Genomic DNA, 25730 nt, shown 5'->3' on the forward strand with positions numbered 1-25730 from the left:
CATCAGATATTATAAGAAAAATTCAACATGTAATCTAGAATCCAGACATAAAATGAGGAAAGATTTCAATTTGCCTCCTCATGTTGATTTTGTTCTTAATTTATCATTGGTTTTCTTCAATTAATGCATAGATATACACTTTTGGTTAAAATTTGACTCTTTTAACAATATTATGAACTTGGTTGAAGACATCCTGTCAAGAGAGTTTAGACAGTTTCACCCAAAAAATATCTTTGTTATAACTTTAGATGGAAAATACAATTGGTATCGACTATCAGACCTAAAATTGATAAAGGAAACTTAAATGATCAAAAGCATTGGGTGTAAAATGCAAATTATAATTTTCAATTTGATCACTTCACCTATGACTGTTCAGACAAACTGAAAACCCACCTGACCTTACCTTACCCATCCTTAATATTTCTTGATACATGGATTAAGTTATTGTTTCCATATAACTTTTTGGCTTTGCCAAGTCTTGTGTTTCTCATATTCAACCTGACGTCTTGACCTACCTGGACATAACCTGATCTCATGACTTTTTCCCTAAATCTGATTGAACTGCTATACACACACACACACACACACACACAAATCTATATATATTACTTTGAACAATCCCAGCTTGAACCCAGCATAATTAATGTTAAGTTTTAACTACATCTGCACCTGGAACTTGATCCAGCACAGTCCAGTAGATTTCGATAACTTATAAAGAATCTAAAAGTATAAAGTGTCTAGTTTCCTAATAATCAAGCTTTTGTTTTAAGTAGTCATCAAATCAGGTTTAACATGAACTCAGAATGTAGTTACCAATATTGCCAAATCCACTAACATAAGAAGATATATATTGCCCGAGGACGGCGTTCAGTTCTCGCTCGCGATGACCAACGTCCATCGTGCTCGACGAATACCGACTACCCACTCTTCGACCGACTGTGCTCAAGGGCACACGGGGCCAATTTCCGCGCTCAATGCCAACAAAGCATGGAGCATAAGTGATAATGCCATGACACCCAAGCAGGCGTGCCCTCAACCACAAGGCCTCGAGCATAACTTACGTTCAAAGACTAAATGGTTCGTGAGATTCTGCAATTCACATCAAGTATCGCATTTCACTACGTTCTTCATCGATGCAAAAGCTGAGATATCTATTGCCGAGAGTCATTTGATTCCGAAGAATCTCTGACGCATTGTGTTCCCCGCTCACGCCGCTCTATAGGATGTGCACGCCGTCGGCATGTCCGTTAGCCAAATGGGTCAACGACAAAAAATGTCATCATGAGCGGCCAAATCGAACCGTATGCCATGCACCGGGAGTTGCCCCTGTGCCACTTTATAAGATGTGCGCGCCGTTGACATGCCTGTTAGCCAAATGGGTCGACGACAAAAAATATCATTATGAACGGCCAAATTGAACTGTATGCCACGCACCGGGGGTTGCTCCCGTGCCACTCTATAGGATGTGCGCGCCGTCGGCATGTCTGTTAACCAAATGTGTCGACGACAAAAAATATCATCATGAACGGCCAAATCGAACCGTATGCTATGCATCGGGGGTTGCCCCCGTGAGTCCTCTTTTGTAAATTTGTGTCTCAAGATGAATTAATCCAAGGGGGTCGACAAGTTGGTCAACCCAAGCTAGTTGGGAGGTCCAATGGAATCAGATGGGTTTGTTGGGCTTGATTATTGTCTAGGTGAGCCTTATGGTCCAAGTGGGCGATGGAGTCATGCAATCCAATTGGGTTGATGTTGATTGTTTCAATTGGCTTGTTGGTCTAGTGGGGTTGGGTTGAGTCAATCGATTAGGCATGGCAGGTCAAACTAGTAGGGTAATATGAGTTGATTGATTAGGCTGATTAGGTTAGGCAATCAGGGCGAGCTGATTTGATTTGGTAGGGTTGGTTGGACTTGACAAGTCGGTCAACTAGTCGATTTAGTTGGGATCAGTCAGATTGGGCATGCTAGGTAGGATGAGAGAGGCCATCGGGCTGGTAAGGGGTTAAGGTTGGTTTGACAAGGTGTGATGGTCAGTTTGGGTAGGTTGCCTACCCAACCATTTTTGGCGGGTTGAATGGGTGGCTCGACTAGCAAACTAGGACCAATTGACTTTAATTTAATCTTTATTTAACATGTTTGTTTTTAAAAATTTCTTTAACGATTCTCATCCAAGGCCAGTAATGCCAATACTGACAATCATGCATATGATTAAATTTGTAATAATAATAATGAGTAATATAACTTAAATTACAAGAATAATTGCTAATTTCTAGCACAATCTTTTGGTTTTTACAAATCTGTGCACATACTTTAAAATGTCACATAACAATTTTTGTAAAATTACGTAATATTTTTTTGAGTAATATTTAAACAATGAGAATATTAATATATTGCCTATTTGATTTAAATATTATTTTTTTACTACATTGATCAAACAAGTTAAAATCTAATATGTTAATTGATTTAAAATTCTTCTTAGAATATTATGTAATGTGCTAATACAATCATATGCTAGATTTGTTATAGATTAAAAATATATGAACAAACTTGTTAAAATTAAAAGATCGTACTAGATTTGTTAAAATATGAAAAGTTTATGCTACTTTATCAATTATCCCTATATTAGATTATCAGAAATATAAAAATGAAGCTTCTCTACATAGATTAATATTATAATTATTTATATTTTAAAGATTTGTTGTCCTTGTACAAGTGTCCAAAATTTGAACCTTTTTAGATAAGTCTAAAAAACATAATAGATGTGTTGGATACTTGTACCTAAGTTGGAGAAAGATAGGTAGCTGCTTGCAATTGCTTTTTACCCAATTTGCATGGAAACTAAATGTAGAAGTGGAAGAAAATTCCCTTGCCTCTCCTTCCCTCCCTTTCCAAATTCCCTACCACTCTTCCTCCACCCCATGTTTGTTCCTCTCATTGTTTTCCACAAGGAAACACAAACTATATCCCAGTGTCCTTAACTGTTTCCTTCCTGCTCTTATTCTTCTTCTTCCTTCTCTTTTATTCTTCTTTGTCTTCCTTCTTCCTCTTCTCTCCACTTCTCTTTCTCTCTAGTTCTCTTCTGCCTTTGTGTCTACTGCTCTTTTTTCCTGCAAGCCCCACAGCCCATCCTCTTCCCCCTTTCTTTCTTTCTTTTTTTCTGTGTCTTTCTTCTTCTTCCTTTTTCACTGCTCTGGTTCCCAGCTTAACAAAATGACAGGTTCCTCCCTTCCTCGGGCAATATCCATGCTCTTATTCTCATCCCCTTCTTTCAGTTCGTCTCTCTCTCCTTAATGGGTCAAATGTTAAATGGTTCTCGTTCAAATAACCCAGCTGTATATCAGTAGGATCATATATATATATGATCCTACTGATATACAGCTGGTATTTAGGTTTTCAGAATGACTCAATACTGTACCGTGACATTTTTGTTAACTCTGCACGTTGTTAAGAGTATATTAGCATAAACTTACTTTTCTAATAGCTCAAGCTTTTGCGGTAAGTGGTAAGCCAAGCATTTTAACATGGTAAGAGTAAAACGTCCTATTGTTGCTAGCATTTTTTCATATTGCCCTATTGAAATTAGGTTAATCCACATTTTGAACTTGGGGCTCAGTCCAATACATTCAGAGAATTGCTAAGAACACAATGCATGAATTTGTTTCTTATCAAGCAGCTGAACTTGTGAGGTAAATAGTTAGCTTATCAATTTGAATGCAAATATTGTGTTGTGAATTGAGTTTCACTCACGCCTTAATGTCGTGTTGCTGCATGAGTGTGGTACGCTTTGAATGTAACATGCTTCAAGTTTCAACACATCATTGTATGGACATTAGAATTCCAACTCTTTTCATATATCTTTTTGAGTTCAGAAACCTATAATACTCTTTCATTTTGAGCCCTTTGAATTGAGATATTCCTTGTGGCACCAAATCATAGATGACTGATGCCATTTTTGAAACATAATGACTGATTTTGAACTTCATTTTATTCGTTGGCTTCTTTGACATATTAGGATACCTTACCTATATTTTTGAAGCATTACCTTCACGAGGAAATGATAAAAAGAGAATAGAGGTTTGTTCTTGATAACTTCTGAGTTTAGTTTGAATTTTTCTCTTCTCTTCTTCCCAAACAATTTTAATACTTGTTAATGCCAGATATCTCTTGATGTTGAGCATGCAAAGTGTAGCATATGCTTAAATATTTGGCATGACGTTGTGACGGTTGCACCATGTCTTCATAATTTTTGGTAATTTTCTTCTGATATTTTCTTGGATTAGTGTTTTTTTTTAACAGAATATTAAAAACCTTCTCTTCTACTGCATAGTAATGGTTGTTTCTCAGAATGGTTAAGAAGGTCATCTACTAGGTCCAAGGCAGGTATCTCGTGTCCACAATGTAGAGCAGTTGTACATTCGGTGGGAAGAAACCACTTTTTGCATAATCTTGAAGAGGTTGTTCCTTTCCCCATGTTATGTTCTTTTGTTCTTGATCTCCTTGTGTTTCTTGCTATCATATATTTATATTTGTTGAATGAGGAATGTTGTTAGCTCTCCAAGGGTCTGCTATTTTTGTGGAAAATATTTCTGAAAATGTTTTTTTGAGTTAGTGTGGCTTTGTGGCTAGTTGAGACTGCCACCTCTGCTGCCATTCATTCGACAGAAATAGATGTTGTTCTCAACTATAAGTTGGCAAGGAAGCTATTGGTTGTGATGGGGCCCAAATTTAGGTTGAGCTCAAGAAAGAAGCAAAGGAAAGGAATGAAAAGATTATTTTTTTCATTCCCTTGTATCATGCTAAACAAGGGAAAATAGTTATTTTTTTTTCTGTATTTTCTTTAGAAAATGTTATGCAAAGAGAATATTACTTGAAACAAATAGATCTTAAATAGATATGGCATGGTTTCAAATTTCGTTCCGTGCCAAGTGAAATGGGCGAAATTTGCCATTCTATCTACCTCCCTCGGCACAGCGTGCCGCCACCGCGAACCCGCGACGACCTCCCCAGGGTCGCCAAGGCCACTGTTCGTACCGGGCGAAATTTGTCATTCCGCCCCCTGCCCGACATCGCGCGACGACCGCTGCAAACCTACGACAACCTCCACGGGGTTGCCAAGGCCATCGCGGGTGCGGTGATGCAAAAGGAAGAACCGTATGCTAATAATTAACCTTATGTTAATAATTTCAATTAACTCTTAATTATGATAGAATAATATATTACTCAAAGTATAATAAAATTATCCCATTAATTATATATATATATATATATATATATATATATATATATATATATATATATATATATACTGTTATCCTGTATTTTATTCCTTTTTTGTATTTTTCATTGTTTAATATTTAGATTAAATTTTTTATATTTAAAAATATTGAAATTATATCTGCATGATACGGTACCAAAACCCTATCGTTCTAGTCATAAACTAAAACTCTGATACGACTCAAGATTTTAAACCATGAGATATGGTAAAAGGAGCTTATAGTTATTACATTATTCTAGGTTTTCTTTGAAAATTAGTATGTGTTCTAAGATCTTACAAGTTCAGTCTACTTCCATCGGGCTGGGTTACATGCTACATGCTAAGTTAATGTTAATTCTTTAAGGTGCATTGTGTGACTATAAATTGCCAGCAAACACCAACCTCTTTGTCCCAAATATTTTGTGTTTGCTATATAGATTTTGAGCAATCTTAGAATCTTACAGCACAAATTGGCATCAGGAAATATTAGGTTATTTAGATCAGTCAAAAGAAAAGCTTTCTTTGGTTATTCTTCGTTTCTCTAACATGTTTTCATCTAACTGATTCAACTTGTGTTGCTAAAAAATATATTGATCCTCTACATATCCCACTAACATATTTCTCTTGATGATTTGCACCTTGTGACTGTGAAATTTCTATTTATTTGTAATTTTTATAAAGTTTTCTTATCCCTGCTATACCAACCTTGTTAATTTTTTCTGTTAGTTATTGAGTGAGATGCAGCATGGCAGTGTATCAAACTTCACACAGAGACATGATATAATTATCAAGTTTATACATCAAAGTCAAGTTTTTTTGAAATATGAACAAATAAGTTAAATAAGAATGCTCCTAGAATTGTTGTTATGAGGCAATTTGAGTTCACGAAGGATATTTTTATTACTCATTGCACTTGTATTTTTAGCATCAATATACACCTCTCCTATCAACTTAATAGAAATCTCAGTATGTGGATAAGTAGAAGACAGAATATCTCTCTAAAGTGATGACCTTTTGAGGTGTAAATAAATAAAATTGAATATCAATGAAAGTCTTAATTGATTTCTTATTTGTCTAATGATTTTCTTGCATTCTTACTTTGTGATGTTTGTTTTGCATCAAGTATCAAAGTGAGGTTCCTAATTCCGATCAGATCTAAATTGGTGCAATACAACATTCTATCTAACTCACATAGGGATCCAATATCACTGGATGCAACATGGTCAATAGACAATTTCATAAAGAGAAATAAATGGTCTCACACAGTGGATGAAAACTGAAAGAAAATTTCATTATGCAAAAGATTATTAACATGAGCAGAATTGAGTCCCTTTCTAAAGACATTAACCCAAATTGGAAATAAACAAAACATAAGCATCTATAGAAAGAAATAATCCTATACCTAAAGTATATCTAAAAGTCATGCTATAATAGCAAAGTATAGATAATATAACTAATTCCATAAAACAATCAAGTTCATAGGGTATAACAAAAACTTTAATCTCCCTAAGAGGAGAAAATCTGTTAAAGGTTTATTAAAAAGTTGGTTTTTCTTCCGTAGACCCTCTTGGACTGCCTAGGCAGCCTGCTAGGCCTATTTTCAAAAAGGCCACCTAGCCAGATGGAGAAACAACCTTTGTTGAAATTGCGAGTCGGCATCTAAGTACGCCTTTTAGAATAATGCCTAGAATTGGTCTATGTTGTATTTCATATTAAGTTTCTAGCTCTACTCGCTTTGTCTTCTAGAGTGTGAATATTCAAACTTTAATCTATTCTAAGTGCTAACCAAGTAACACAAATTATATGAAAATAACACATACTATGGATTATGTAGTAAGTTTATATTTAATATAAACCTAACTGATGGTAAAATATTAGTTAGATATTTTATTGTTTTTAATTAGCTGATTTTGAGATATCTTCCTATAATTATAAAGATACTAAATTTACCTGTTATTGAAACAGATCAACATAGTGTCAGTATGGTGTGAATGGTAATGGCACTGTAATGATTTTTTTGACCTAGGTTGTTTTAATTAAGAGCTGAGAGTGTGATCAATGGCTCTTGTTTCTATCTTACTTCCTCAAATAATTTGTCCAAAGTTTTATATGTTCATGTAGGCTATCTTGCAAAAGTTTTCTTCCCTAAAGCATTCTGGTGAAGAAATTGATTTGCTGAATAAATATGCTTCAATTAAGTCTAATATTGTGAGTTATCTACTCTTTAAGTTCTATTCCTAACCTTATTTTTTGCTTGTATATATTAAGTTTTAAAATCCTTTATGTTCTATTTTTCTAGACGTAACTGTTTGAGTAAATCCAGTTCATTGTCTGAGAAATTCTACAGCATATAACTTAGCAACTTCACATAGTCCGACATTAAAATGGAATTAAGGTATCCAAGAAATTGCCCTGTGTACTAATAATTATTTATTACTTAGACATTTTCTTGTTGATATTTTGATATGTTTCAGATCTTTGCAACTGTACAATTCATGAAAACTTGTTAGTTTAGACATTGGCTGGAATTAAATTTGTGCATCTTTTTTTACTTACCAGAGATATCTATCATGTAATGGCGATCGTCAAACTAGGAACTCATGTAAGATAAACTTGACATGTCAACTGATTTGGGTAGTTTGCATCTTAACTAGTGAGTTCTATTGATTCCCTTTTCAGTTCTACTAATGATTGCGAGCACTTAGTACTCATGATTTACTTAATGTTTGTGCTTTATTACACACACCTTTTGCTAAATGTATGAATATCCGAAATGATGTATGATGTAACTGATGTTCATTTGATCTATTCTAATATCTCAGATAATGTTGTGTCTTTTAGGTTTTGGGGATGCCAAAGTATCCATCAAGAAAGAGACCACACACATTCTCAGACAATGGAGGCATTGAAGTTGAGCTCCCTTGTTTTCAATGTGGTAATTTGTGCACCTGTCTTCTCTTTTCAAAGATGTGTATTTGCTTCTGGCGGATTTGAATGGTTTATGTCCACTTCATTTGCCATCCTGATGTGGGGGTTGTCTTCCATGTCCAGGAGGTATCCCATTTGGTGGCAATTCAATAGAAAATATCGACATCCATATGGCAATAAATAAGATGTGAATTATATATCTGACAACCAAATATGCATTTTGTACCTTTTTCAAATAAGAGAGCACATTTACCAAGTGTAACCAAAATCATCCATACAAGAAAGGAAAGTGTTAAATCAAGTATTTATTCGACAGAGGAAAAATACAACAAGATGTACAGGAACAAAATGGTAAACGAGATGAAGTAAAACACAAAAACACATTGAGGAAAATCTCTGAGCAACTCTGGCTAAAACCAACTACAATGCTAAAACCTAACTTGGTCTATAAAACTGGAGGCTAAAAGAAACGAGAGTAAGCACAGTTTGCTAAGTGAATAAATAGAAAAGATGGGTATAGATTGTAATCTAAGTGTTAGAATATTGTAAATATGGCTAGGGGTGATTTGGTATCTGTTAGAATATTGTAAATATAGCTATGGGTGATTTGATATCCTAATTTGTATTTTACCTAAAGTCCTTAGAATAAAATCTTGATTTACTTCCTAAAATAGAGTCCTAATTATTTCTTAGAATAGGCCCTAACTTTGTATATAAATAGGGCTTACCTCTTGTAATATTCGACGTAGAATTCTTTTGTGAAATAACATGGTATCAGAGCGAGGTTAGAAGGAAAACAAAACTTATTCCTCTTTCCCACAACCCTAGTGCCGGCACCACCTTTCCTCATCGCGCGACTCTTCTCTTCGACGTCTTCCTCACGCCTCGAAACCCTTTGTCGTCACCGCTCAAGGAAGCGCCGCCTGCCTCTGATTGCGATCAACCTGAGCGAAGCCGACATTTTCTTGGAGATTCGCTGTCCAGTCTCCTACCCTCGCGAGCACCAGGAAGAGAGGTGGCGTACGTCGCGACTCCTCAACGCCGCCTTCTCCACTGCTCCTCAGTGTCGTCTTCCGTCGCGGGCTGATTCTCCGCAGCGTGTTCTCATTCGGCGTCTGTTCCTGATGCCGTCGACTGAGCTTTGCTCTTTTCCAAGCTACCATCCATCCATCCATCTTTTAGGGATGTCTTCCGCACTTACAAGACCTGCAAAACTGTTTGGACACAGGCTCAACAACTCTTTACAAACACCTCTCGGCGACTTTATCAAGTTTGTGAAGATATCATGATCAAGTTTGTAAAGATCTCATGACCATCCTCAGTGCCTATCAGATAGGATTCTATGTCAACTTATTTGGGTTCGGTGTCTAACCTTCTTTATGACTTCAATGAACTGCTTCTACCTATGACCACTCCTGTTGCAGAGCTTGAAAATCGGAAGAAATTTTTATGTCTCTGGCTTTATATGGTTTGCCCACAGATTATTCTCATGTTCGTGATCAGATCCTAGGCAGCCCCACAGAAGCTACCATGGATAGTACCTAGGCGACTCTCCTTCGTGTACCTGCCAAAGTCTTGACGTTGCCTCCTTCCGTTCCTGTTGACTCATCAACTTTGGTCTCTCGAAATAATAACAGACTTCCACCTTGTAAGGGTGGCAAAGGACACCCGTGGTGTGGTCATTGCTACCGATCAAGACACACGATTGATAAATGTTGGAGTCTACATGGTCGACCTCCTCGTGCTGCTCAGATCGTCCAGAGTTCTGTCGCTTCTTCAGCTTCCACTTCACAGTTGCCACCGGATCCGACTCCACCGCCTTCCTATGATGACTTTCTGAAATTGTATGAGGATCGACAGACTTTTGATTCCTCTGTTGTCGTTGCACACGTTGGTAATTCCTTTGCTGACATATCTCGCTCTTCGGGTCTTTGGGTTCTTGATTCCGGGGCCACTGATCATATCACTGGTAATAGATCTCTTTTTCTTCTCTCTCTACTTCCGGTTATTTACTCTTTGTCACCATGGCAAATGGTTTTCAAACTCAGTCCCAGGGTGTTGACATTGTTCATCCTTCTCCGTCTCTTTCTATTCATAATGTTCTTTATGTTCCCGGAGCTCTCTTTAATTTATTATCAATTAGTTAGTTTACTCGGTCTCTTGATTGTGTCAGCTCGTTTACTAAAACTTCATTTAGCAAACATTGAAACAGAAGATTATGACCTTTTTCAACAAATTTTTTCTAATAAAAATATTAGAGGCCATAGATATCCGGTAAATATGTTTTTAGAACTCAAACTAGCTTGCATAGAATCTGATTGCATTAGTTAATCTAAAGAAGAACTGTCCACTCGTATTGAGGTTTTAAGTAGATATTGGAAACTGATATCATGTTTCTACTGATGCTTCTGAATTACAAGATGGAAGTTCTCCCCCCTGGTCAGTTTTGCAAATTCAAATTTACACAATCTATATTAGCTTTAATATTGATTTTGCTACCAAGATCTAGTTGGAGTTTTTGATTCAAGACTTGGAACAGGCAGTGAACTTGGTGGATTTAGGTGCAATGGAACTACTACTCATTTAAGTTGTCATGGATGTGGTGCAATGATGCCTTCTCGACAAGATATTGGTGTACCGCAACACTGTAAGTGTGTTTATTATCTTGTTTTTTGTGTATCATTGTGATTGCTAAAACAGAATTTTTAGCGTAGTTTGATAGAAACTGTTTTGCTTTATGTGCCGGTTAGCATATCTGAAATTTAATTGCAAATAACCCTTGCTTTTATTCTTATTGGATAATGTAAGGGGTACTTTAAAAAAGTTTTAAAAATCAAATGGTAAAAAAGTAAATTAATATATTATTTAGAAAATAATTTATAAATCATTCAACAGAAGTACACCTGTACAGCTTACATAATTATTTACAAATAAATCAAAATTTCTTAATATTATTGATATTTAATATATACCATAAATAATATCAAAATATTTATTCATATATAAATTTAGAATGTATCTGATTAATATATAAAATTGATTTGATAATATAAGTTTAGCAAAGCATGTTTAGTAAAATAATTATATCTTTATGTGGAATTTTTAAGCTTAATATATTTGCATTTGTGAAAATTTACTGCACTCCAAATAAATTATTATAATCATGACTTTTAATTTCGTGCTGTGTCGATCGACACGTGCGGAATTTACCTTTCCACTCGTCGACCAGCACATATTGGCATTGTTGTGATGCCCGATGAGGCCGCCGCGGGGGTGTAGAGGATGCCATGACCCCCACGCAGTCTCTGCAAGAGTGTGAAGGGTGTTGCAACCCTCATGCGATCTCCACTAGAGCGCGGAGTGGAGGGTGTTGCGACTCTTGTGTGGCCTCCGTGAGGGCGTGGAGGCTGTCGCAACCCTTACGACTCTTGCGTAGCCTCTGCGAGGATGCGTAGACCATCCAACCCCCACGCTAACCACTGTGGGGGGAGGGGGGCACTCGCAATCATGGTTTAAAATTTCAAGACATATCGGAGTTTTAGTTTATGATCGGAATGATATGATTTCGATATCGTATCGTACCGTGCTGATACGGTTTTGATACTTTTTAAAATATAAAATGTATTAATTAAAAAATATTATTATAATATTTGATTACTATAAATACTTATTAGGTTAAATTAATATTTTAAAAATTAGAATTGAGTAAAAGTAGGATTAACTAAAAGTCTACACATGATAATTAAGATAAAATAAGTTTAAATTAAACTGAATTCAATTTAGGAATTTTTCCAAGGAGGAAAGGAGTAAGAAAAAAAAAATAAAAAGGAAGTAATTTTTTCATATGTTTAAGGATAAAAGGAATAAAAAAATTAAAATATGGGGAGGAAGGAGAAAGAATTAAGAGGGGATTTAACCATTAAAATAAAATAAATTCTTAAAAAATAAGGAAAAAAAATTAAAAAAAAACTCAGCGACCTTGCACGGTTGTCGGGGTCTTGCGCGAGGCCTCCACGCGACCATTGCGGTCTCATGCGAGGCCTCTGCAAGGCTGCGGGGCCTCGCATGGGGCCTCCACGCGGTCGCAGGGCTTTGCGGGGGTGTACTGGTGTTGATCTCGTGGCTGATTTTTTTATTATTATTTATTATTTTAAAAGTTGATTTTTTTAAATTTATAAATAGTATGTCCTTTTCCCTATTAAATTTTTTCTTTTTATTTTTTTCTTCCCTATTAGTTTTTTTTTCATTTATTATTTTTTTCTCCGTCAAAATAAACAAAGAGATAAAAAAACCTCTTAAGGTAAGTAGAGGAAAAACAAAACCTCTTTACAGTTGATTATCCTTTTTCTTTCTTAGATAAAAAATATAATATAATTTCTAATTATAAAATGTATTACTACTAATAAATTAAATTATTTTTTATATAAATTGAATTAATTTTAAACTAATCAAAATATATCTAAATTAAATATAGTATAAACCTTTTTAATGGGCAATTAACCAAAATTTATTTTTACTCAATAAGAATTAAATATTTAATGAGACAATATCAAAATTTACACCACATTCAAAATCTCAAATATAACTTAATAGTAAGTATCTATAACGATCAAATATTAATAAAAATATTTTTAATTAATATATTTTATATTAAAAAAATTATCAAAATCGTATCGGTACCGAAACCATATGGTTCCGGTTATATACTGAAACTCTAGCATTGCTTGAAATTTTAAACCTTGATTACGTCTTTATATAAAATAAAGTTATTCAGTTAATATTGAACTTAAAATTTATTTAATATCTAAAGAAATAAAATGTTATGTATTTATCCTTTGAAAAAAAAAAGTTGCATAAACTTCCATTTATAATGATAACATATCACATCCCATCTCCTGTTTGCATCATACATATGATTAAAGTGCAATTGTACAAGATATTATTTGTATTATATTCCGATGTTCAAATGATATTTGAACAAAGGATGGTAGGAAATGACATAGAATGTAACTAGTTGATGCACTAGTGACAGACCATGAGCTATCTTAGGGTGATTTGTAATAGCGCTAATTATATTTGATAGGATGATTATCCAATTTGATCAATAAATATACATTTATTGATAAAAAAAATACATATTACACCCCTCACATTCTATATATATATATATATATATATATATATATATATATATATATATATATATATATATATTGTACAATATCTTTTCTCCTTATTTAAGATTTTAACTCTTGAGTTTTTACTAATTTTACGTCTAAACAGTTTGAAAAATTCTAAAATATTTACTTTTAACTTGGATTTTGAAGTTGACACTAAAACTCCATGATATATATGAAATTGTGATTTTGCAAATATTTTGTCAAAATAAATCTCAATGGAGAGAATGGAGAGAATACTGATTGAACTTGATTCCCATTCATACATAGAATTTTTCAAATATTATTTTATATTTATGACGAAAATTATATATTAAAAAATAATATAATGAAAGAAATTGTCATACTAGAAATCTGTGACAAGAAGGCTCACACGGTTTATCCATAATACAATACATGAATTTATTAACTACTAGACAATAAGAAATATATATGACCCACACGGCCACTCACACATGCATAACAATATAAATCTAAAATCTACACAACAACCAATGATAAACTTGATAATTCTACGAAAATAGAATTTATGCAAGCAGAAACATAACCATACCAAAATCTAGAGTAATGAATACAACTCCACAATCATAGATAAGAACAACCATAAAGAAGCATACTAAAGACACTACAATCCAGAATACCGATACAAAATCATAAACTCGAAACTCCGAATACAGGAAGTAAAACAAACCACACATAAATCCCATATCCTCACGAAGACAAGATAGAAAATGTCCTGCTATGAGATGGCATGACTGGCAGGATCTCCTCGGCATCAGCTGTAATCTCCTACCTAATACCTGGGGAGACAGAAAAATCGTAGGGTCTGAATGGTGAGTACAACATACTCAGTGGATAAGCAGAATAGACAGTACATGCTGAAGAGTATATAATTAAAAGTAAAGATACACAAATGCAAGGTTGTCAAAATCGCGAGTCAACTCAGCGAGTTTACGAGTTTACGAACTATTATTTCAATTCCGTGTTGAATCAGTTTAAAATCGGGCCCCCCTTGTAAACTCGTAAACTCGCGAGTCAACTCGATAAACTCGGTAAACTCGCGAGTCAACTCGGTCAAACTCGGTAAACTCGATAAACAAAGGAAATCTTTGTTTGATGTTTCCTTTTATCAAATTTGGACAATGGAAGCTTATTTGGTGTATCTATTGGACTATTTTTGTATGAAATTTTAAATTTGTCATTTTGTAACTTGATGTTGAAACATAAATTTTGAAAATTTCATATCTTTTCATGTTAAATTTTCATGTTTAGTCTTTTTTTATATGTGAAAACATGTTGTTGATAACTATGTTTATGCTTTTTTATTAGATATGTGAAATAGTGATTGTTCTTATGAAGTTATGATCAAATATATATTATTTGACATTTTATAACTCTTTTTTGGATTATCTGTAAACTCGTACGAGTTTACGATACGAATTTACGATACGAGTTTGTGCACCCCTAACCGAGTCGACACTGGAATCGCGAGTTTGACAACCTTGCACAAATGAATAGCAGTAATCATCATGTGATCAATAATAACTTTGCTGGTAGCATATAAACTAAAATGGATCTCATAAATGCATCAATCCATATGAATGACAATGTCATACTGATGTATCAATCAAGAAACAACCATGTATACATCCACATTCAAATGCAGTATACATATGGTTCAATACATATATATATCACGCACACAATGCAAGCATATGCATGATGTAACTGTCTACACTCGTTCCAGTACTCATGTATCTATATGAGACTGAGGGTGTCCGACATCCAAATGGCCATACATCCAGCCCTACAATAAAGTAGCCTGGTGATCCAACAGTAGGTAGTCATCTATAGCTACGTACATCCTATGATCAATGTTTGTCCTCTAATACTCGTTCCTGAGTATCACTCCCATACTCTCCGAGTACTATCCCTCGCCGGTGTCAAGGTCAGAACATCGACTCGGCTGCGTATAGGCCATACAGCCACCATCACCGTGATGGAAATAGGGGAATCATAATCACCTAATCTAAACATGCCACTATAGGCCAACTATCCATAATGATATACCCACAACATTGTGACTTACAATCGTCATCATGCATGATGATGTGATGATCAAGCAATGATGATCAACATATCACATCTACTATGCTAAACAACATGCATAGATCTATTGATCACATGTATCAACCAAGGATAAGAACAGTAAATCACATAGATAAGTAGAGGTTCATACAACAGCATGGATAATTACAAGATCAACTGAATTAAGGACAAGCATGGTATAAACACGAATATAATAAAGGTAAACAAGGAACAAGAATGTGATCAATGTACTAACCAACAATAATAGAAAAGGGAACATGCACTGGAAATAAAAATAACTCTGTATTGATTAAATACAGAAATTACCCACCCGATGAATCGCACGTCAATTACAAGAACCCCGAGAAATATAACCTCGTATATAATGAAATCCCACGATCACTCAAGGTCCTGCAAAAAGAATAACAATATTCCTAATAAATACATAGACCTAGCCAAATTTAAGGTTAATCTAATCCAATCAAAATTAACCTAACCCAGAGTTAAACTAATCCAACATGATTCGATCAACACTAGAATCCAATTGGATCCTATTAACACAACTTAACCAATTAACTAATTAGTTGAATTAACCAATTAATATAACTAACCTCAACCCATGTTTAACTAACCGGATCCAACATTTCAAATTAACTGAAACCAACAGATTAACCTGCTATTCTCAATAGAACAAATGATCATAAACAGAATCAATCTTCTAAAGCAATTTGATTCAAACTAACCTACGACAGATCACCAACCCACAGATCACAGCAATACAAGATTCTAACACCATAGAACAGGATTAATCCATTAGCCCTAATCGATTCAACCACCCATTGAAACCAACTAGATTCAAGAAAGAGGACTCACCTCTGATTAGATTGAATGCCCGAGATCCAATCCAGCTCTGCCCTAATCCAAATCCAATCCCTAGCTCACGACTGAACTTTAAGAATTCCACCGTCACAGATCTGTTCCAACCGTTGTGATCTCATCAAACTCCAGAAATCCAAAGAAATCCGAACACAAAACCCATGAAACAGGAATTCCAAGCTTACCGTCGACATTTTAGGCTCAATCCTCCCCTGTTCGCACTAATCGCCGCCACCAAGAACCGTTGGGTCGAGGCCTAGCACGAGGCAGTGGGTGGATATTGTGTTCTCTAGCTCCGCCACCCTCTCCTTTTCCCGATCCGTAGCCACATCGCCACCGCTCAAGATTGATCGCCTCGCTTCCGCTTTGGTAGCACGATGTCGCGCGGGCGACGACGGTGACCGGCGATGGCGCAGGCGCGAAGGATTGGCGTATGGCTTGCCGCCGTTCTTCTTGCAGGCAGTGCAAAGGCGGCAGACGATCGCTACAGGGGGGAAGAATCACGCGCCGATCGCGAGTTCGGGCGGAAGAAGAAGAGGAGTCGCGGTCTGGCTGGAGAAGAAAGGAAAATCACGGCTTATACGGATTCCTAACGAGTTAACGGGTTTTAAAACCGGATCCAATAACCCTTATCTTAAATGGGCTTCAATTGGGCTGTTAAATTGGGCTGGTTTAATCCTCTTAATTGGGTCTAAGGGTTGATTTAATTTGGGTTGGTTAATTTGAGCTTTAAATACAAACCCAACACTAAACCAAACCTAACACTAACCTAGCCCTAATTGGTTAATCTTAACCATACTTTATTAAAGATCATGGTTAAAATTAAACATGGATTAATTCCTCCTTAATCAGTGATAACCAATTAGAGTTAAGTTATTTATAATTAACCCCCTAATCCTTATCAATTAGGGCTAACTTATTTACAATTTACTTCTAAAATTTCTCGTATCTTACATTGTCACTTGACACTACCAAGATTTACTATTCCGTCTAAATATCAAAACCATCAATTGGTGTGCCCAAGGCTTAAAGTCTTGATCCACCCATTCTAAAGTTTTGGTTAGGGATGGAAACTCTATGATTGTGGTATTGTACCATTTCGCTTTGGTCGAATCTTAGTTACTTTAAGGAGGAGGGGAAAGAAGAAGAAAAGGAGGTAACTTACTCGAGAGTTTTAGGCTTAGGTGATGTCACACCTTAGAGGTATAATTTCCCACAACCAAGAGGAAATCACTTAGTGGCAATATAAATAGAAGGAACCAAAAGTCATATCCATAGCACAATCAAGAAATTTAATAAATTTTATATATTTATATTGTTCTACAAGTTCAATTAAAATTATATAGATAAACTATATAATAAATAAATAATACAAAAATGAAATAAAAATTAATTTAAATCTCTAAGCAACTTTATGTACTAGCTGAAATCAATTGATATCAAATTTATTTTTATTTAGAGTTACTACTGTCGTTTCTAATTAAAATAAGTTTCAATTATCAGTCTGCTAATCACTGGAGCTAGTATCCATAATGTGATAATGTCATTTGACATATGGACTAAAAGTCTCCTCATTAATGGTATATGTAAAATAATATGGAATCTTATCTTTATTACAAGAGATAAGCCCCTATTTATACACGAATATAGGAACATATTCTAGGATAATTATTCTATAAAAAAAGAAAAATAGAATATTTATCCCTAACAGAATATTTAACAGAATATTTATCCCTAAATATTCTAACATTCCCCTTCAAGCTGGAGAATATAAATCATATATACCCAGCTTGTTACATATGTAGTCAATTCGAGGACCTCTCAGTGACTTGGTGAATATATCTGCTAGTTGATCCTGTGAGTTAACAAACTAGTAGATATTTCACCATATATGACTTTTTCTCTGACAAAGTGACAGTCGACTTCAATATGCTTTGTCCTCTCATGAAAAACTGGATTCGAGGCGATATGCATAGCGGGTTGGTTGTCACATATAAGTGACATTTGCAAATCTTAGCTCTTGAAGCAACTATTAAGTGGAAGCTGAAGGAGCAACAGAACTTTGGACGATCTGTGTAGCACGGGGAGGTAGGACGAGGAAGATGTGTTGCTTGTCGCGTCGAGGAAGATGCGCGACAAGAAAGCCACTGCGATTGCTGCATCGCGACGAGGAAAACTTGCGACGAGGAAGGCGGCGGAGGAGATCGGCACGCGGGAGGCGGGACGAGGATTACGTGCTGCTTGTTGCGTCAAGGAAGACGCGCGACGAGGAAGCCGCTGCGATTGCTACGTCACGACGAGGAAAATGCGCGACGAGGAAGGCGTGCTGCTCGTCGTGTCGAGGAAGACGCGCGACAAGGAAGCCACTACGATTGCTGCGTCGCGATGAGGAAAACGTTCGACGAGGAAGCCGTTGCGATTGCTACGTCGCGACGAGGAAAACGCGTGACGAGGAAGACGTGCCGATAGAGGTGTCGCCTAAAGGATCACCTCTGTTGATTCGGAATTGACAACCGGAAGTAGTGAGCCGAGAGGAGAAGAAGTCATCGGCGAAAGAGGGATCGCGAGAGAAGAAGTCGCGATCCGGTTGAGAAGCGGAAGAGGGATTGCAAAAGAAGAAATCACAATTTGATCGGTAAAAATGACGAACAGAAACGTACGCAAGGAAAACGCGTGGCGAACAGAGAGAAAAGGAAGAGGATTGGTTCGGGCGGATAACCCTAAACCCAACCTCGCTCTGATACCATGTAAAATAATATGGAATCTTGTCTTTATTACAAGAGATAAACCCCTATTTATACACGAATATAGGGACCTATTCTAGGAAAATTATTCTATAAAAAAAAAAGAAAAACAGAATATTTATCTCTAACAAAATATCTAACAGAATATTTTTCTCTAAATATTCTAACAGTATATAACAATATAGCGTCATTGCACAAATAAATATTGGCTGCGTGCGACCTTTAGTTACCATATATCTCATGTGGGCAGTCAGAGATACTCTAGTATTAGGCTAAGATTTAAAGTTTTCACTTTTTAATATTTCTTTTCTCCATTTATATTTAGTATTGTTTCACTTAAAATCATTAAACCACAATTATTTTTCTCTGAGTTTACACTTTATTTGTTAGTCTAAACAACTAACTTAAATCAATATTTTAGCATAAATTATGTTGATTTAACTATATATCATGACAGGGTTTATAGATAAAAACTATACAACGTCAAAATGCGGGTAGCTATGTCTAGATTATCAAATAGCATGGAAGGTCAAGTAAATCTAGTGACAAGTATCAACTAAAGACTAATTTACAATAGCCATTTTATTTTTTTTAGAAGCAACGTTCTTGTGTTAATTCTCACATGAAACTCACATGTGAACATGAAGTAATGTCAATTATTTACCCGTAATGGTTTAATCATTTTATAACCCATTTTACTATTTTTAAATATTATTTTAAATTCTTTTAAAAAAAAGAACTAGATAAGCATATATAATCTATTTTGTTTATTTATTCATACACAAGGAAATATACAGAAGTCAAGGGATAGATTTATCCACCACTATGTGCAACTAAAACTCTGAGTGTCCCCCACCCCAATTAGTATCTACAAGCATAGTACAAAAATAATTCAGGAGTCAAAATAATTATTCAATATAATAGTAACATTAGAGTCTAAAAATTATCTAAAACTCGAAGTTGATGGATCAAATCTTGATCCCACTATTTCAATATATTCCCAATTCCTATACAACATCTATTATTATTGAATAACAAATTTATATATGAAACAATGGAGGTGTTTCATTTATGATATGCTCCACACAATCGAACCTAAATAACACAGTATAATCCAAAATAATTATTATTTTTAATATCAAGGAACAATTATCTCACCAATTCTTACTTGGCCGATGTACGAACGATAATCTTGTTCAAGGATACTGAAGGGTTCAGAAAACGAGTAAAGTCAAGTAGCCAGCTTGGCTTTTCCTCTTGGCTGTGGCAGCAAGCGATGGTGCCGTTGCTTGCTGGAAGAGGAGGAAGAAGATATTGCTGCATGTTGGCTGGAAGAAAAAGAAGGGTAGCTACTGCTGTTGCCGGAAAAAGAAAGAAGAAAGGAAAATACTGCTGCAGTTGTGTTGCTGGAGAAGAGGAAGAGGAGAAGGGGGCTGGAGCTTTCTGTTTTTTATTTCTGCTGGGCTTCTGGGGAAGCATACAACAACCACCACTAAGTTTTATCCTACTAAGTGGAGTTGACTATTATATTTATTCTTATCTAACCTAGGGTGTGTGAACTCTCGTAAATTTAATACTACATCTAAGTTCTCATGGAGATGTAGCAGTTTTTGCTAAGACATTACAGTGAGGAAGAATAGGGAATTAGAAGGGGAAAAAAAGGAGATGGGAGGTTGGCTTTTGGAAAGGTGGCGGCATTGCTGCAGGTTGCATGTGTGGGAGAGAGAAGGATTCCTCAAAAATGGTCTAATGCATTTAAAATCAATTGAATCGGCTTAACCCATTTAATATTTGGTCTAGTTATATATTGGTCAAATCAAACCCAAATCGACCTCAGTTTGAACCTGTGTAAATCCTAATCTGTGTCTATCTAATGGGTTGTATCCAAACTCAATTTGACTTCAACCTTATGCCCAATTTTCATTTATAATGATTTGGTTCATTTTTTTTTGTCGATTTAAAATTTTGAAAAAAAAATTGATATTTTACGGGTTCCATTTTAAAATTATTTTCATTATTTGTTTTTTTCTTTATTAAAAATCAATATTAAGAGGTGAAGAGTCGAAAAAGGAGCTTGCGACTCAAGATCTCATAACAAATGCGGATGATGCTCGTGGAAGGAACTTGTGGATTGAGTATCTCCGGTAGAGCTAGTGGTGAAGGCTTGGACAAAGTCTGCAGATTTTGTCTTCACAGAACACTCGATATGATGGCTTAGAGGAGCTTGCGACAAAGGTGGAGGCTCAAGTGGAGCTCGGGATGAAGGCAGAAGGATCACGACTAAGGTGGAAAGCTTATAAGAACTTGCCCACTAGTGTATCGAGATATTAGGAATTTCTTGAGATGTGAAACATCGGTGTCACCCATGTTGGAGCAATATTAGTGGTGTCAAGTTGTACCTCGTGAGATTTCTCGTCTCTTTTGATGAATATCAATAAAATTTTTGGACTGATGCAATCAATTGGTTTTAAAATCCCGTGTTGTTCAATCAATTGAATTTTAAATGTTAGTCATGGGGAAGGGATTGAAACGATTATAAAACGTGAGACTAAGAAGAGTTAATGCATACTTAACCCAGCTAATCCCTTGAAGAGGAGGTGGCAGCGCTGAGACCAAGCGAGTTGATCATCATTGAGGGGAGATGAAGTGTGATGTTAGCATTAAGGTAGAGAGGAGAAGTGGGTGTTGAAATTTCTCCTGGAAAGAAATCTGACGGTGTTAGGCATTAAAGGATTTCTACAAGGGACTCTTGATTTCTCGAGGCCTTGGCCAAAAGGTTGAAATTTTAAAGTTGTGTTGGGCAATACAACCTAAAAATTTCAATTTTGTTGTTTGACTAAAACATGGAACAAGGTCGTACTCGTATGCTAGAAGATTAGAATCATGAATCTAGTCGTGGAGAGAGGAAGAGGTGACAAGAAAAAACATCAAAGCATGGAGGAGAAAACATAATGGAAATTAAAGGAATAGGTTTGAATTTGATCGAGGAATCGAGTAGATCAATTGAGGAATCTAGTGATGTCGATGGACGAGGAATTAGGTAAGTCGCTAGAGGAGATTTTGCTAGGTTATGTGTCTTGCTGCTTGTTGGCAATCACGACTTCAAAAGGGATGGCAGACGTCTCATGGCATCAAGGGGCGTGGTTGAGCTCGACTCTATGGCTTCTTTCCTTTTGATCCTAAATCATGTATGTATTAATTGATATCATATTATATATATGAAATTAATTAATACAATATAATTATTTTATTAATTAGTAATTAATAAATTTGTGTAATTGTATACATATACTATATAATTCAATACAACTAATTATATTAATTAATTAATTATATGTAATAGTTGTTTAATTAATTTTATGAATACTGTATAGTTAATTAGTAAAGTATATTTTTAACTATTTGTATTAATTCATTTTATTGATTTTAATGGTTTAATTGATTTAAAAGTCTCCAAATCATATTGGCATGACATGGTATCAAAATTGTACTAGAACTGTGAGCCGGATTGATGTCAATAGTCTCATTCATAGTCTCCCAAGCTCTTTTATTTTTAATTAATTTTCTTATGGAGATAAAAATTTGTTTAATTAATCGACATTTATAAATTAAATCAGTTAATAATAAAATTTATTGAAAAAACTCGGTTACTTTATAATATAAATTTTAATCATTTACATAAGCTAATTGAATAGAATCAAATAAAGTAGTTAATTCATTGTAATTAAATCAATTGACAGAATAGTTGAATCGGCCTGATTGTAATCAAGCAATTTAAGTTATTTGATTGTAATCGATGAATAAATTTGATTAATTATAATCATATTTGTTAATCAAATTAATTAATAAATCAAAATTACAAAAAGATTAAATTTATTATAATATAATTAAAATTTATTGAAATTGGTTTATTAATTGATTCATAATTATATTTGATCGTTAATTATCAGTACTCTAAATGGTGTTTGGGCGGCTACCTAGACGGGAGGTGGACCTCAATCATACCGTATTTGTGAAAGACAATGATTTAGGTGGCAGTTAAAGTCAACGTAGGTTAACCTTTGTAGTGCCTCCTTCTGCTTCAAACGCTACCACTCACTGTTGTTGTCGTTGCCATGAAAAAAAAAACTTGACAGTTTTGGCATTTCGGCTTCTGATGGGTTGCCAGACACGGGCGATGTGTCCGGGCTCATTGCCGGGCTCGGACGACGCTTCTGGGCCTGTTGTCAAGCTCAGGCAATGCATTCGGGCTCGTGCAACAAGTCTGGACTTGTTGCTGTTGGACTCGTCGTTGGGCATAGGCGACACGTCCAGATGTGTCGCTTGGGTTTAGCAATGCGTTCGAAGTCGAAACGTTTTTGATTTAGAACTTAAAATTTAATCGAAACTTTAGATTAATAATTTTGATGAATTCCTAGCTATAATTGAGATCATTTAAATATACTTAATTAAAGTTTAATAAAATTATCCTATTAATTTAATATATATATATATATATTAAAAAATATTTTTATTTTTTATTTTAAAAAAATATTTAGATTAACTTTTTATTTTTAGTTAATATATTTAAGCCAAATAAAATTATTCTATTAATTTAATATATATATGTATATATATTATTCTATATATATATATATAATAGTAAAAAAAATCAACCGCCTAAGCACTGTGCTATAGGCCGAATAAACCGAATTAATCAAAATAAAAAAAATAATTGGTAAATTTTAAGTAAGTGAATTTATAAATCCCTAATTAATTTGTAAATCTTTCATAATACTTAAAAAATCAGTTAACCAATATTTTGTCGGTTTGGTTTGTTTGATTTTTATTTGAAAATTCGGTTGGTTCGGTTAGTTTAAAAAATTTTGGTTTGATTTCGGTTAATTCGTTTGGTTAGGTTTTAACTGAATACTCAGCCCTAGGCACTGCCTAGGTTGTCGAGACGGTAGACGGTCATTGACCGCCCCGCCACCACCTACCGCCATTTACAACACTGTTAATTATATTATATTTAGTGTATTTAACCAATGGTTTTTATGTTTATTATAATTAACATAATACAATTAATACAAATTATAATTAATATGATTAATTACTCATTTAATAATGAAAATTAAATTAACCGATTGTAATCAAATAGATTTTAATTTAAATTATTAAAATTTAGTTTTGGTTATGTAATTAATTAATACATACTGTATTTCATTAAGACTGTAATTGATTAATATTGTAACTCTGATGGACATGTCGTATAAATAAGGTGGCTGAGATGCTCATACCAATTTATAACATCCCAAATGTTAATGCAAATTCATTTTTATTGGTATAGATTTATATTTGGAAGTAAATAAGTAGCGAATCATATCAGACAGTACAGTACGAAAACCATATTTTTCCACTCAAAGACCAAAACTACAGCACGCTTTGAAATTTTTAACCATGGCTTTAGAATCAACCAATACAATTGAATATGCAGTAGGCGTTTGTATAAAGCTCGTATATTAACAAAGCATCCTTGTTAGATGCTGCTGCAACAATGTTATCTCATTGTTCTTTTCTTTATTGCAGGTATTTGAATATTTGACTGAATTTTTTGTTATTGGAACCTATACCACTTGAGGGTGCTATGTTTAAGAAAATTCAACAGTAATTTTCAGGATGTTTATGTGATTATCCATCTTATATCTTTTGCCATTGACCAACATATTTGATTTTTTTCCCTCAATCATCAAAAAAGATTTTCTACATATATTTTGTTAGTCTCATCTCCATTTTGAACTGCCTTGCAGGCTTGGGATGCAGTAGGACATTTTGTGGTGCCTACTGGACTGCTCAAGGTTTAGATGCACAACAATGCAACGTGATTTGTCCCGCAGAAACATTCAAACCGGTATGGCTGTTTGTTGCTAAAATTCTCTTTTATTCATTTTTTCCCCTCATGGAAGTCTGTCTCTGTTGCTCATTGTCTGAACATTGTCTCAAATTATTCCATTATATGGTTTGCCACATTAAAAAGAACCAAATTGTCTATTGTGATACACTATCTAAAATGTTTGTTTTAGCTATGTATACATCATAGAATGGGAAATTTTTTGGTTTAAGAATTTTTTTAGCATCTATCTCTTGAGGCCAATTTATTTGGTTTATTTGTGTGTCTGCCATGTGAAAGAGTAAAAAACAACTGAGTTGTGGATTGCAATACAATATTAACTTTTAAAACGTTTGTTTTAGCGGTGTATAGACAGGAAAATTTTATAGTTTAAGAATTTTCTTAGTATCTATCTCTTGAGGTCAAGGGTCTACAATGTATCCAATATTTTTTCTACTTGATTCTGCTTATTTTTATATTTTATTGTTATATATTTGACATAGGATTTTATGGTAGTTCGTCTTGTATTATCTCAACATTCTATTTGTTGTTCCTTTTTATATGAAGAGGCAGCTACTGTAGTAAATGATTATGCATGTAGAGTATGTAGAAATGTGAGTTAGCATAGAATTATGCGAAAATTTTGACACTACTATTTTGGATGGTCGTATTACAAGCCATTGATATCCGTCGAATTTTGATTCAAATTATATTAGTTTTTATCATTTTGATCTATTTTCATTTGATTGAACTGAAAATGCACTAAACTAAGTAGAAACTGATATACTGGCTTA

At 34.6% G+C, this 25730-nt stretch overlaps 1 protein-coding gene and 1 non-coding gene across 3 annotated transcripts in view; one reads left to right on the forward strand and one right to left on the reverse strand.

The window, feature by feature from the left end:
* Window positions 1-1010: 1010 nt before the first annotated feature.
* LOC141818948 (5.8S ribosomal RNA) lies at window positions 1011-1166 on the reverse strand. The gene has a single exon (XR_012601023.1). It is a non-coding gene; the product is annotated as a 5.8S ribosomal RNA (ribosomal RNA).
* A 2846-nt stretch (window positions 1167-4012) lies between these two features.
* Window positions 4013-25730, forward strand: part of LOC141818946 (uncharacterized) — a gene marked incomplete at its 5' end in the record, with an annotated part of 33331 nt that continues 11613 nt past the window's right edge. Inside the window, 7 exon segments of one of the 2 annotated variants that reach the window (XM_074706342.1) lie at window positions 4013-4074; window positions 4158-4249; window positions 4328-4454; window positions 7376-7462; window positions 8096-8189; window positions 10722-10829; window positions 24857-24957. In XM_074706342.1, the coding sequence (XP_074562443.1) occupies window positions 4013-4074; window positions 4158-4249; window positions 4328-4454; window positions 7376-7462; window positions 8096-8189; window positions 10722-10829; window positions 24857-24957 (671 nt within the window). 2 annotated transcript variants of the gene reach the window in all.

The sequence above is a fragment of the Curcuma longa genome, unplaced genomic scaffold (genome assembly GCF_044706935.1).
Source record: "Curcuma longa cultivar G26 ecotype Majalengka, Jawa Barat unplaced genomic scaffold, ITB_CL_G26_1.1 contig_26861, whole genome shotgun sequence".
NCBI lineage: Eukaryota > Viridiplantae > Streptophyta > Magnoliopsida > Zingiberales > Zingiberaceae > Curcuma > Curcuma longa.